At 47.6% G+C, this 14,663-nt stretch overlaps 1 protein-coding gene across 2 annotated transcripts in view; it reads left to right on the plus strand.

Moving 5' to 3' along the window:
* The window catches only part of Msi1 (musashi RNA-binding protein 1), a 96,640-nt gene that overhangs the window by 43,582 nt on the left and 38,395 nt on the right, over positions 1–14,663 (plus strand). For both annotated transcript variants that reach the window (XM_030254187.1, XM_006530180.2), the window contains one exon: positions 7,975–8,059. In XM_030254187.1, the coding sequence (XP_030110047.1) occupies positions 7,976–8,059 (84 nt within the window). In that variant the 5' untranslated portion in view covers position 7,975. The remainder of the gene's footprint in view (positions 1–7,974; positions 8,060–14,663) is intronic.

Below are 14,663 nucleotides of genomic sequence, written 5' to 3' on the forward strand. Positions count from 1 at the left end.
TCTCTCTCTCTCTCTCTCTCTCTTTCTTTCTTTCTTTCTTTCTTTTGGACACAGTGTCACAGTGTCTGTAGCTGCAAGCTGGCCTCTAATTCTCAATAATACCGAGGATGGCTTTTAAATTTCAGATCCTCCCAAATGCTTGGAACGCAAGAATGTGTCCCCAGGACCCCTGGATTTGTGAGGCGCTGGAGATTAAACTCCGGGCTTGTACACACTAAGCAGCAATCTATATCCTCAGCCCCAAATATAATTTTTCAAAAATATTTTTCTACTTTTAAATTTCAATTCATGTATATACAAGTGGAAAGAAAAAAAACCAACAACAAAAAACTCGAGAGAGGGTCTCCCTATACAGCCCTGGCTGTCCTGGAACTCTGTAGACCAGGCTGGCCTTGAACTCATGGAGATCGTCCTGCCTCTGTCTCTGAGTGCTGGGATTAAAGGTGTACACCTTGAAACTTGGTCTGTTATAAACTTTAAGGTAATGAAACCACAGAGCCAGTGGGGTAGAGCTCAGCTCTCTAAGTACAATGTAACAAGGCCTGGGGCGGGATGCGGGTGCAGGGAACTGGGGTAGCCCCTTCAGTTTTGCCTCTCAGGGTTCCAAGTTTCAGAAACCAGAGAGGGCACCAGAGTCAAAGAAGCAGAACACACGCCTTGGGGTGAGAGAGCGGGCTGCAAATTCCGGGTCTGTTCTTTCTTCTTGAGACTATTTTTTTCATCTGTAAATAGGATCCATCAAGTCATGCTGGCTGGAGTGGGATTGGGTGTAGAGCTAACATGTTAACATGTTAGAGCTAATATGTTAGAGTACTTGCCTAGCACACTCAAGACCCTAGTCTGGGACTCCAGCACCATAGGTAAACAAAAACCTGATTCAGAAATTACCTATCAACCCGGAGAAGGGTGTTCTATACCTGTAATCCCCACACTCAAGAGGCTGAAGCGGGAGGATCAGGAGTTCAAGGCCAGATTAGGCTAGTTAGTGGCAGGGGTGGAGGAAGGAGGAGAGGAAATGAAGTCAGAGGCTTGCCCAAGACTCCCACCTACAAAGTTTCACCTGACTCTAAAACAATGGCTTTTCCACGGAGAAGGGACTAGCGCAGTGGTGGCCACCACCCTTGCCCCACTTAGCCGGGGCGGGGCAGGCGGGCAGGCTCCAGTATGGTGTCTTGGTGTGTCACCCCCGCCGTGAGAAGCATTGCGGTGACCTCCGGGGAGAGAGCTAGGCACAAGATGGATGAGACATACATAGCAGCAGGTTTCTCTCTTTCCTCTGAGGGGGTGGCGGCTGGGATTACCGGATCAGTGTAATCCTGTGGGTGGGTGGGAAGCAGGTCAGGTGGCGGGAAAGGGCAAAGGCAGAGAGGCCCAGAGGCAAGAGCCAGCTTGGGGCATGGAGGAACTGCAGGGCAGGCAGCAGCCAGTGGGGCTGAGAAATAGGGCGAGCCTTGGCCAGGCAGGACGGGTGGACGCACTAAGAACTTTCTAACCAGGTTTTTTTTTTTTTTTTTTTTTTTTTTTTTAAACTTGTCTCCTTTCTCGTCTCCCTTTCAATGCTTTCTGTTTCTCAGGCAGGGGGCCAGGGCTGTCTTCCTTCTTCCCCACTTCTTCTCAACCCACCCCCACCCCTCTTCATCCTCTTCTGAACAGCTGCCCCGCCCCCACAGGTCCAGTTCACACCCACCCCTTCCCCTCCCCTCCCCTCCCCTGACAATGAGGACTGAACCCTGAGACCGACTAACCAGGGCATTGTCCCTTTAAGGAATCCCGAAATCCGGACACCCGTCTCCTCCCCCACCTGAGAACCAATTTGGGTTCCCGAATTCAACCAGAGGCTTTTGTGTGTCACGTGTTTGGGGAACAAAGCCCTGTGCGGCAGGAATAAAAAGCTCCCATTCAGGAGCCCGTTTGTTCTCCTGCTAAACGTTTCCACTCCAGCCTCGCCTCTCTCCCGGGTTCCCAGGGCCGCCTAGCTCGGGCCTCACCTTCCCCGCCACAGCTTTAATGCCCTACCCAAAGCAGGTGGCCACAGACCCAGGGCCCTGCCCACCTTTTCTTCCCGAGAGATCAGATGACACCAGCTGGCCCAGAGCTGTACCCTGCATGCTCTGTGCCTCTCCTCAAGGCATCTGAGAAGACTCGAGGCTCACGGAGTTTAGGTAGCTGCCTGAAGTCCTGCATCTGGGAGTCTGGACACTTAGCTGGGTCCTGCAAGACAGGGTGACTAACTCAAAGCAGGCAGCCTGTGGGGTCAGTCACCTGCTTCGAGGCAGACAAGTTGGAACCTCATCTCTGAGGGAAATCGTGGGTCGGTCAGAAGCACTGTGGAAGAGCCAGGGAGAACAGGAAGAACCAATACTTGACTCATCTTTAACCCCCAGCACTCAGGAGATAGAAACAGGTGGATCTCTTGTGAGTTCAAGGCTAGCCTGTTCCACACAGCAAGTTCCAGGCCAGCTGTGGCTACATAGTGAGATCCCTGTCTCCAAAATAAAAAGGGATGGGGGGAAAATATATTGATCTGAGATGCTAATTGATACGTTGCCAGAAAGGTCAATAAGTTATAGTGTCATCCCATCTGTGTAAGGCAAGGAAGGGGCTGCAGAGATGCCTCTTAAGGAAGACTTGGGTTCTATTCTGGCACGTGCATCAGACAGTTCACAACTGCCTGGACCGCCAAAGGAGCCAATGCCCCTGGCATCTGTGGGCACCTGAAATCACATTGTACGTGTTTTATTTGGTGTAATGTCTCCCCCCCACCACCACGTCTGCCGCCTCAGCCTCTGTTGCTAGGGTTGCATGTATACTTGGCAAACAGGACTTCCTCCTCTCTTCCTGGGACTGGGCATTGAACGAGGGTCTTAACACCCTTAGGCAAGCATCCTACTGTGGGGCTGTACGCCCAGCCCCCAGTCAGCCACCTCAAAGTGTGCATCAGAGGCTCTTCCCAGTGCCGTGAAGCCCCGATTCCTTCCAGGCCTGCCTCTCTTCACCTGGGGGACAGCTATGCCTCATTAAACCATCTCTCCTCTCCTCTCCACCAGTCTCCGCAGCTCCTCACCTGCCTTCTGTTTCTCAGGATTCGGCCCAGTTTTTGGTATTTCAAGTAGAGGGAGATACGTGTGGTTTCCTGTCTAGGGAACCAGAACTGTGTTTACTTAGCATGGTTTTTTTGTTTATGTGTGCATACATGTGTGTGCAGATGTGCATTATCAAACGTGTAGGTTAGGAGGTCCCTGTGGAGTGTCTTTCTCAGTCACCATTTTGTTTTTATTTTGGGGTTTTTTGGTTTGTTTGTTTTTATTTGGTGTTTTTTTGTTTGTTTTTGTTTGGGCTTTTCTTTTCTTTTCTTTCTTTCTTTTCTTTTTTTCTTTCTTTCTTTTTTTTTTTTTTTTTGGTTTTTCGAGACAGGGTTTCTTGTGTAGCCCTGGCTGTCCTGGAACTCACTCTGTAGACCAGGCTGGCCTCAAACTCAAAGATCCACCTGCTTCTGCCTTCCAAGTGCTGGGATTAAAGGAGCGCGCCACCACTGCCCGGCTTGTTTGGGCTTTTTGGTGTATGTGTGTAGTGCGTGAATGTATGTGTATGTGTGTGCACACATTGTGTTTGGGTGCATATGCACGTTTGTGTGTCTGTGTGTGTGTGTGTTCATGTCTGCATTAGTGTATGCCCACACCCAAGTGCGGGTATTTGTGTGTGTGTATGTATGCATGTGCTTGTGTGTGTGTGTGTGCTTGCATTTGTGTGTTTGTGTACTCGTGCCTGCATGTGTATGTGTGTGTACATATGCGTGTGTGTGTGTGTGTGTGTGTGTGTGTGTGTGTGTGTGTGTATGTACTAACGCTAACATCAGACGCCTCCCTCAATTGCTCTTGAGCATTATTTACTGAGTCTGGGACTGCGCATGAACCAGGAACTGCCCAGTTCTGGCTAGCCTAGCGAGAAGGCTTGCCCTGGCTTGCCAGGTTTTATGTGGGCTCTGAGGTCCTTACCTCCTGTCTTCACACTTGCATGGCAAGAGTTTTAAGCACTGAGCTGTCTGTCCAGGCCTCATTGAGAAGGGTCTCTCCCTGAACAAGTAGCTTGCTGACTCAACCAGACATGCTGGTCAGGAAGTCCCAGGCATCCCCCTGTCTCTGACTCCCTGGCACTCCAATTACAGGCCTAAGCCTCTGTGCCCAGCTTCACATGGGTGTCCTGGCTCTAAGTCAGGTCCTTAGCTTGTGAGGCAAACACCTCCTGGGTCGAGTCATCTCTGTAGCCCCTACTTATGCGTAGCAAGTGTCAGCACACTGTTCTCCCTGTCTTTTCTCCTCTCTCATACAGGGACATAGAACTCAAATCAGCAAAACTTGTTGTGAGGCTGTGAGCTCAATCCCTGGTATCATAGAAGCTGAGTTATCTTAAAAAATTAAAAACAAAACACACACTGAGTGGAAGAAGAACCTTGAAAGGGTTGGGAAATCAAACTTAAGTTCTTTTTGTTTGTGTGTGTGTTTTTTGAGACTGGGTTTCTCTGTGTTGCTCTGGCTGTCCTGGAACTAGCTCTTTAGACAGGGCTAGCCTTGAACTTAGAGATCTACCTCCCTCTTGCTTCCCAAGTGCTGGGATTAAAGGCCTGTACCAACACTGTCTGAATCAAACCCAAATTCTTGCATAAGCCCTCTGCCACTGAGCAACATTCTGAAGTTGTTTCTCGAGCACAGGTGCATGTGTGCGAGTGTGTGTGTGTGTGTGTGTGTGTGTGTATGTGAATACTGTGTGCATGTATGTGATATATTTGGATATGGGTACCCACTTGCCACTGCTTGCCTGTGGACAGCTTGGATGTGAGCCCTCACCTCCCCTTTGTTTGAGACAGGGTTTCTTTGTGGTTTGCCCACTGTGTGTGTTGGGCTGGCTGGATCTCCACTTCCGTGGGGTCTCCCGTCTGTACCTCTAATGCCTCCATAGGAGCTGGGATTAAAGGTACTTAAAAAACTCCTAGATTTGATGTGGGATCTTTGGACTTGAACTCTGGTCCTCACACTGTCACTTAGGCGTTTCTGTACGCTAGGCATCTCTCCCAGTCTGTTTTTGAGGTAGGGTCTTGCTGTGTAGCCCAGGCTAGCCTCAAACTGGCTATCTAGCTGAAGATGACCTTTGAAGCTCCTGATCTTCTTGCCCTCACCTCCCAAATACTGTAATTAAAGATGTGCCCACCCTCAGTCCAGTCCAACAACAACAACAAAAAGTACCTGTTTTTTTGTTTGTTTTTGTGTATGTGTATATATATATAATCATATTGATGACCTAGGTTTTTCTGGCTGGATCGTTCTGAGTGGCTCCCAGGGACTCTGGCTTCTCTGGAGCCTGCTGATGCTGATGACCCAGCAAGATCAGCACTGCTGTGGGGACAGCTGTGTCACTTATAGTAAAACAGAATTTGGGGGGGGTTCCACTTTTCGGGTTCAACATCTGTCTTCTGGGTCACAGTCAGAAGGGCAGGCGTTTGAACCCTGCTGCCTGCTCTTTCTTAGTGCTCTGATACTAAATTAAGGCGCTGCCTTCTCGGGCTTGCCCCATGGCAGCTCCCAGAAACCCCTGGGAGAGGGAGTAAGGGAAAGGGCAGGAGAGGACAGCATGGACCCAAGCAGCCAGCCCCACCCTCTGTGACGTGGCACCAAACGATTGGCCCAGTGTAAAGGTGCGGAAGAGCCCTGGGCAGAAGCCCCGGTCTTCTCCTTAGATGCTTTGCCATTTTAGCCAAGGGGTGGCATGTCTCTGAATCTCAGATACTCATCCATCCTATGGATATACTAGTAATTAAGACAGCATCATGAGTTATCCGATGAGCCAATGAAAGAGCATGAGAAACTGCTTCGGCTGCTCCAAGAGCTCAATAAACCACAGTGGTCATTATTATTATGTCCAGAGGCTTAAGGAAGGCGATGTGTCTGCCACACTGTGCATTCAAGATGGATAGAGTGCCTCACGAGCTAGCCCACGCCATGGGGAACAAGAGGAAATAGTCCTAAGTTTCCGGAAGGATTTAAAGAGGCTGAGATGTAGCTTGGTTGGTAGAGCGCTTGTCTAATGTGACTCCTGGGTTCCACCCGCCAGTGGTCCATAATCTGGTTGCCGCTCTAGTGGGAGGTGGAGACAGGAGGATTCCAGCCAATTTCATCTTCAGCTACATATCAGGTTTTAAGCTAGCCTGGGCTACATGAGACTGTGTCTCAAGGAAGAAAAGGGCAGAGGACCTGGAGAGGCAGGGAGAAAGATATTCACCAGCTGCGGGGCATTCATTGACCATGTGATACATGCACACACTCACACAGGTACCAAAACACACAGTTGCAACAAAGCTTCCTGTGAAACCAAAGGGGCAAAGGGAAATGGAGCAGAAGGATGGCCCTGCGGGGGTGGGGGTGGGGAGGGTGTCTGTGGAGAAAGTGACATTCGTGGGGGACACTGAAAAGGCAGAGGGAGTGTGTGAGACACAGGAAGGAGAGGAGGGCACAGCCTGGGGGAAAAAAACCTCATGCTGAGCCTGGCGTGGTGGCTCACGCCTTTAATCCCAGCACTCGGGAGGCAGAGGCAGGTGGAATTCTGAGTTCGAGGCCAGCCTGGTCTACAAAGTGAGTTCCAGGACAGCCAGGGCTACACAGAGAAATCCTGTCTCATAAAACAAACCAAAAAAAAAAAAAAACCCTCAGGCTGAGGTAGGATTCCCAGGCTAATGTGGGCTTGTCCATAGCAGGAAGATAATGTCGCATGGGGAAGAATGCTCCAGGCCAGCAGTTGTCAACCTGTGAACTGTGACCCCTTTGGTGGGGGTGGGGGGGCTGAAAGATCCTTTCACAGGGTTCTCACCAAACCATCAGGAGACACAGATATTTACATTATGATTATTTTAAAGGTTTATCTTATGTGTATGAGTACACTGTAGCTGTCTTCAGAAGACACCAGAAGAGGGGGTCGGATCCCATTACAGTTGGTCGTGAGCTACCATGTGGTTGCTGGGAATTGAACTCAGGACCTCTGGAAGAGCAGTCAGTGCTCTTAACTGCTGAGCCATCTCTCCAGCCCTCCATCTTAGTTTTTGACAGAGTCTTTTCTCAAAACCCAAAGGTCCCTGACTCAGCAAGACTATCTGATGACTGAGCTCCAGAGAGCAAGCACCCTGTTCCTGCCTCCCCAGTGCTAAGATTACAGGCGTGCAGGGTCAACCTTGGTTTTGATTTAGTTGCTAGGGAACAGAAGTGAGGTTCTCATACCCTTGGCCCTTTCTTTCAGGGACTGAGCCATTTGTAGCCACACTAGGCTAAAGTCATGGAAGGACAGCAGCTCCTGGATTCATTTGACAGACAGACAGACAGACAGACAGACAGACAGAAGTGATTAGATTCAAGTGTGACTTAGAGTCCACATTCAAATTCAGGCTCCCTATTCCTTTGCTATGTGGCCTCGGGATTCTGTGCGTGCTCTCTGGGATTGGCTTTCCTCTATTGTGTGAAGTTAACAGGAGCTGAGGGTGTCAGTTCCTGGTGGAGGACAGGCTTGGTGTAGGGGGTGGGAGGGGTCTGTTCCCAAACCCACCTTCCCCAAGCCTTTTTTTTTTTTTTTTTTTTTTCTTGCAGAATGGCTAAATGAACCAGTTGGTGTAAATTGCTTAGGGAGCCCATGGGATATTTTGTAAATGTCTGTTATAGTTTCTTAAGTTAGGAAGAGGGGAGGGAAAGGGGATTTTGGTGGTGGTTGGTATAGTTGAGTCAAGTCCCAAGGATAGCACTTAGCACTGTTTTCTTTTTGTTTGTTTTTTGTTTGTTTGTTTGTTTGTTTGATTTTGGTTTTGTCTTGGTGAGATTGAGTCTCTTGTAGCCGGACCTCACTACACAGTGGAGAAGGACCTTGAACTCCCAAGGCTTCCTTCTTTACCTCCTAAGTGCCAAGATCACAGCCAGGTTTTCTCTCTCCATCTTTTGCCAGAATGAATTCTACCCTGTGTAAGTCAGTGACCCTGGCTGAGCTTTGTGGACGGAGCACCGTGACACCGGGGCAGATCCTAGAGACAGTAAGTAGTTGAGTGTGGAGTGGCAGAGATGGGGCGGGACACCAGTTCAGCTAAGCTACGAGGAGTGTTCTGTCCTCCATATCTGCTGCTCCGACTCTGCCCAAATTCCTACCTTCTCTCCTCTCTATCCCAGGGTCTTCTTCCTTCCAGCCTTCTGGTTCCCTGAGGATCCCATTCTCTGTTATAATTTATACACTGTGTTCTTTACTTGGAGATTAACCTCTGTGAGAACTGGTGGGAAGATACAGGGATGGGATTCTGCTAACGTAACTCATGGTGTATAGAAAAGGTGAAACCGGTCCTCCGAATGAAAAGTCAAGACGAAGAGATGGAGTCTCACAACAAGTTATCTGTGTGATCTTAGACTTAGTACATCTTCATCTGGGTCTTCCTGTAAGTCAGGGGAAGTGCCAGAGCCTTCGCCCATGGCCGTGGCTCAACCATTTTAAAACTGGTACACTGAAGACCAACAACCGTCCTTGTGATACAGGCCCCTGCGTATTCCAATAAAGGAACCTGAAGTTCTAAGTAACCCCAGATCCATCTACCCAGCAGGAGAGCTGTCTAAAGGCAACTCTGGGGGCAGTAGTGACATCATTAGTGGACATAACCGCCACACCTCGCCCCTTCTTCCTTCTCCCTCTTTCTGTCTATCTGTCAGTCTGTCTTTCTTCCTTCCTTCCTTCCTTTGATTCTTTCCTCCTCTCTTTCTCTCTTTCTTTCTTCCTTTCTCTCTCTCTCTCTCTTTCTTTCTTTCTTTCTTTCTTTCTTTCTTTCTTTCTTTCTTTCTTTCTTTCTTTCTTTCTTTCCTTCTTTCCTTCTTCCATACCTTTTCAATATTCAGCGGAGGCAGTGGCTTTAGAGAGGCTTTTTCAGGATTGAGAGCACTGGCTGCTCTTGCAGAGGACCAGAGTTCAACTCCCAGCACCCATATCCTGGCTCACAACCACCTGTAACTCCAGTCCCTGTAGATCTGACACAGTCAGATTCAAGGCCTCCAAGGGACCAAGACAGGCACTCACATGGCACACATACCTGCCTGCAGGCAAAGCACTAATACACATAAAATAAAAATAAACAATCTTTTTGTTTGGGAGCCAGTCCCCCTACGTATCCTATCTCTAGATGACCTGGGGCTTGCTGTGTAGCCCAGGCTGGCCTTGAACTCACAGAGACCCACCTGCCTGTCTTCTCCTCAGTGCTCAGACTAAAGGTGTGCACTACCACACCCCACCTTTGTGTGTGTGTGTGAATTGCCTAGGTTTTCTTGTGCCTGTGTGTATGTGTGTAGGCCAGAGGTTGACATCTGTGTCTTCTTTAACCACCCCCAACTTATACTCACTGATGTGACAAGGCTGACTCATCTGTGAGTGTCAGGGATCTAACTGTCTCCCTGTCCTGGGATTTTATGCACAATGTTTTCTATGTGTGCAGATGATCCAAGCTTAGATCCTCATTGCTTGGTGGAGAATACTACCTGGTGTCTAGTTATGTAAGACTACTTCCCACCCACAGGTGGTTCATGCTGGTGATCCCAGCTCTTGGGAAAGTGAGGGGGAAGGGTTGTAAATCCCAGGCTAGCCTGGACTACATTGTAAGCTCCTGTTTCAGACGTTTTCTTTTGATGGAAACTTTTGCCTGCTTCTTTCTCTACAGAGATAAAACAGCACCTCAACTTCTCTTCTTATAGATTAGTTTTGTCTGTGTTAGAACCTCTCACACACACACACATACACACACACACACACACACACAATTGACACTGATCATGACACTGATCATGTGTGGTTCTATACATAGAGGTAGTACCTAGAAAGGTCGATAATGACAGACAAACCCATCAGCATAGGGCAGCAGAGGACGAAATGGACTTATTTTGTGTTAACATAAATATGGATTTTTTCCCCTGTAAATATAGATACATCTTAGCAACCAAGAAAAAAAGTAGTAAAAATGATTTTAACCAGACTATGAAAGTATAAAAAATACACTTGAGGTTTTTTTTTTTTTTTCTAGATTTATTTACTTATATGAGTACACTGTAGCTGTCTTCAGACACCCCAGAAGAGGGCATCGGATCCCATTACAGATGGTTGTGAGCCACTATGTGGTTGCTTGGAATTGAACTCAGGACCTCTGGAAGAGCAGTCAGTGCTCTTAACCACTGAGCCATCGCTCCAGTCCACTTGAGGTTTTTTTTTTTTTTGCAAGTTTTCTTTTCTTTCTCTTTTTTTGGTGTATGTGTGTGTGTGTGTGTGCGCGCGCGTGTGCCTGTCTGTCTGTCTGTCTGTGTATGTCTTCTTTTGTTTTAAACATATCGCTTTTGAGATTTATCTGTATTGTGTGAACCAGTCAACGGTTTCTTTCTCCTTTTGTGTAGTACTCCATTGCATAAGAATATTATTCTTTACTTGTTCCCCTGCCCATGGACACTTGGAGTGTTTCTAGTTTCTGGCTTTTATGAATAATGCTGCTATCAATGCTTTTAGACAATCTTTAAATAGCCTGATTCAAATCATCTTTACCGTGTTTTGGTTTTTTTTTTTTTGTTGTTGTTGTTGTTAAGATGAATTCATATTTACAGAAAAAAAATCCATATTCATGCTAACATAAAATAAGTCCATTTTACCCTCTGCAGCCCTATGGTAATGGTTTGTCAGTCAATATAAATCTTCCCAGGTACTTCCACTGGGTATAGAGCCATACATGATCAGTAATAATGAAATGGTCCCTAAGGCAATTCCTCCCTTGGCTGTGTGATTCTGGGGGATACTGCATAGTTTTTTGTTTGGTAGCTTTGGGGATTTTTCCTTTGAGACAAATGCTCATGTCATGACAGCTGGCCTCAAATTCACCAGATAGCTAAGAAAACGACTGACCGTGACCTTCTGACTCTCCAATCTCTGCATCCAGACCCTAGGATTACAGGAGCATGTCCCCTGCCTCACTACAGAAACACGCTTTCTTTTTTTTTTTTTTTTGTTTTTGTTTTTGTTTTAAAACAAATTTATTTATTTATTTATTTTATGTAAGTACACTGTAGCTGTCTTCAGACACTCCAGAAGAGGGAGTCAGATCACATTACAGATGGTTATGAGCCACCATGTGGCTGCTGGGATTTGAACTCCAGACCTTCAGAAGAGCAGTCGGGTGCTCTTACCCACTGAGCCATCTCACCAGCCCCAGAAGCACGCTTTCTTGATTCATCATTATTAGCTGTTTGTGTGTGTGGGCATGTGTGCACCACAGTGCATGTCTGAGTTAGGGTTTCATTGCTGTGAAGAGACACCATGACCACAGCAACTCTTATAAAGGACTACATTTAATTGAGGCTGGCTTACATCTTTAGAGGTTCAGTCCATTATCATCATGGCAGGAAGCATGGCAGTGTCTAGGCAGGCATGGCACAGGAGGAGCTGAGAGTTGTCCATCTTGTTCCAAAGGCAATCAGAAGGAGACTGTCTTCCAGGCAGCTAGGAAGAGGGTCTCAAAGCCTACCCCAACAAAGCCACACCTACTCCAACAAAGCCACACCCACTCTAACAAAGCCACACCTCCTCATAGTGCCACTCCCTATGGGCCAAGCATGTTCAAACCACCACACTGCACATGTTGAAGTCAGAGGACAACTTTTGGGAGCAGATATCCCCTCTCTGCCATGTATTCCAGGGATATCAGGCTTGTGGGTCAAATGCTTTTACCCTCTGTCTCAGTTCGGGTTTCCATTGCTGTGAAGAGACACCATGACCAAGGCAACTCTTATAAAGGACAACATTTATTTATTTATTTGGGACTGGCTTAGAGGTTCAGAGGTTCAGTCTAGTTCTAGGCAGGAACATGGCAGCATCCAGGCAGGCATGGTGCAGGAGCTGAGAGTTCTACATCTTCATCTGAAGGATGCTAGAAGACTGGCTTCCAGGCAGCTAAGATGAGGGTCTTAAAGCCCATACTCAAAGTGACACACCTACTCCAATAAGGCCATACCCACTCCAACAGGACCACACCCACCCCAACAAGGCCACACCTTCAAATAGTGCCACTCCCTGGGCCAAGCTTATTCAAACCATGACACCTCTGAACCATCTTACCAGCCCTAACCATGTTAATTCCCCCCACCCCACAGGGGAGATGTGTGTGGTGGCTCCTGCCTATAATCCCAGCACTTGGAAGGCTGAGTAGGAAGACTGCAGAGAGTTTCAGGAGAGTCTGGGTTGCATTACAAGTTCAAGGCTAGCCTGGGCTATAGAATAAGTCCCTTTCTCAAAAACAAAGGATGGAGTACAGAGGATGTGTGCGGGTCATTCGAGTGCTTGCTTAGTAAGCATGAGGCCCTGCGTCTAATTCCCAGCAACAACACAACACACACACACACACACACACACTCTCTCTTTCTTTTAGGCCATGGTCCGTTAAATTCATGTAAAACCTTTAGCTACTGAGGGCTTACCGTATTAGGCATATCTTGCCCCATTCCCCAATTCCCTGTATCTGTGGCAGACATTGATAATCCATCATAGATTTCCATCCTGGATCCATGGCAGACATTGATAATCCATCACAGATCTCCATCCCCGCCCAGCCGCAGCCACTGCCAGTTAGTAGAAAAACTGAATTCAATTTCCCATCTCGAGTATAATTTGGCCACTTTCCATTTTGCACATGAATAAACTAGGACTCTGGGAGGGGAAGAGCCCTGCTTCAAGGTCAGAGACAGAGCCCCAGGCTCCGGCCTCGCTGTCAAATGCTTTTTCCACTGTATTCACTGACTCCAAAAGCTATTTTCCCTGGGACCACTGAAAACCCGGTCTCTAGGGAGAAGGCAGAGAGTAGGGGACCCTGCCCTCTAGCCGGCCCCTTCATCTCTGTGCCCTGCCTGAAGTGTCACGGAAGCCCCTGCCAACAAACAGCCTGGCAGCCCCTCCCCCACAGGCACCGGCACCAAACCTGTGGTTTCTGTTCAGTTTCCCAAAATAAACACTGAAATTTTTTTTTTTTTTTGATAAAGGAAGTGTGCTTTTAGCATCTTCGTGTTCAGCCCCCCTGAATTGTGGGATTATTAACTGACCAGACAAAATCAAATAGTTAATTACAGGCAGGAGGCAACTTCAGTTGCTGGAAACATCGAATTTCTCAAGTGCGCGCGCACGCACACACACACATACACACACGCCCTCACCAACACATCACACTCGCTTTGGTTGTCATTGGAAGCGACGGTGAGAAAGCGGGAGAGTCAGCAGGTCTGGACAGACTGGGTGTCCCCAGCTGGGCAAGCAGAATCCTCTAATTCCCTCGTGTCAGGACGGGGCAAAAGAAGCAAAGGGGGAAATGAAATTTGTGATGTTTGACTCTGGTACACATGGGAGACCGGCTTTATGACCTTACCTGACTCGTCATTCTAGGCATCTCAGCCTCAGTTTCTTCACCTGTAGGATGGGCACCAGAACATAACTGGTATGCTGTGCTAGGTCCCATAGGTATATATAACTCTAAACCAGGGAGTTGCTTGCCACTAAGGCTGACCAGCCTAAGTTCCATCCACAGGTCCAACATGACAGAAGGACATAAATGACTCTTGAAAATTGTCCTCTTACCTCTGCGTGCACACGGTGACACATCTGCCAGCATGCTCACATAAATGTAAAAGATATGCACAATTACCATGTATCAATTAAAGCTAAAGTTATGGAGCTGGGGACGGTGGTCACTGACGGTGGTGATGGTATAGTGTGCTTATCCCAGCTACAGATGAAGTTAAAAGTCCTCTGAGCAATAGGATGCGACCTCCTCCTCCTCAACCAAACTTAGATGTGCACACAACACCTGGCTGGGTCTGTGGGATATCTCGGTGGGACAAAGAATGCCCTGAGTGTGTACTTCTATGGACTTGATACCCAGAACCAATAAAATAATGTAAACACTTTGAGAGAGGGGCAGAAAGACAGAGATGGGGGGAGGGAAGAGAGGGAGGGAAAGAGGGAGAGAGAGAGAGAGACTGTATCTACTACATTACAGTGATTTTTAAAGCTGAGGCAGGAGGATTGAGATACTAAGGCTCTGCTTATTTGTTTATTTGCTTGTTTGTTTATTTATATTTAAGTTTTTGTTTTGTTTTATTTTTTTCTTTATTTTTCAAGACAGGGTTTCTCTGTGTATCCCCAGCTGACCTGGAACTCACTCTGTAGACTAGGCTGGCCTTGAACTCAGAGATCCTCCTGCCTCTGCCTCCCAAGTGCTGGGATGCCTGTGTGTGTGTGTGTGTATGCATGCATGTATGTCTGTGTGTGTATGCATATGTATGCTTGTGCCTGTGTATCTGTGTGTGTGTGCATGTGTGTCTGTGTGTGTCTATTTGTGTGTGCCTGCCTGTGTGTGTACATGTACCTGTGCCTGTGTGTTTGTGCCTGTGTGTCAGTGTATGTGTGTGTGCATGAATGTATGCCTGTGTGTCAATGTATGTTTGCATGTGTCTGTGTGCATGTATATATGTCTGTGTGTGTATGCATGTGCATGCTTATGCCTCTCTTTCTCTCTCTCTCTGTGTGTGTGTGTGTGTGTGTGTGTGTGTGTGTGTGTGTGTGTGTGATAGAGAAGTCCCATTTAG

This window comes from Mus musculus, chromosome 5, assembly GCF_000001635.26.
Source record: "Mus musculus strain C57BL/6J chromosome 5, GRCm38.p6 C57BL/6J".
In the NCBI taxonomy this organism is placed as follows: Eukaryota; Metazoa; Chordata; class Mammalia; order Rodentia; family Muridae; genus Mus; species Mus musculus.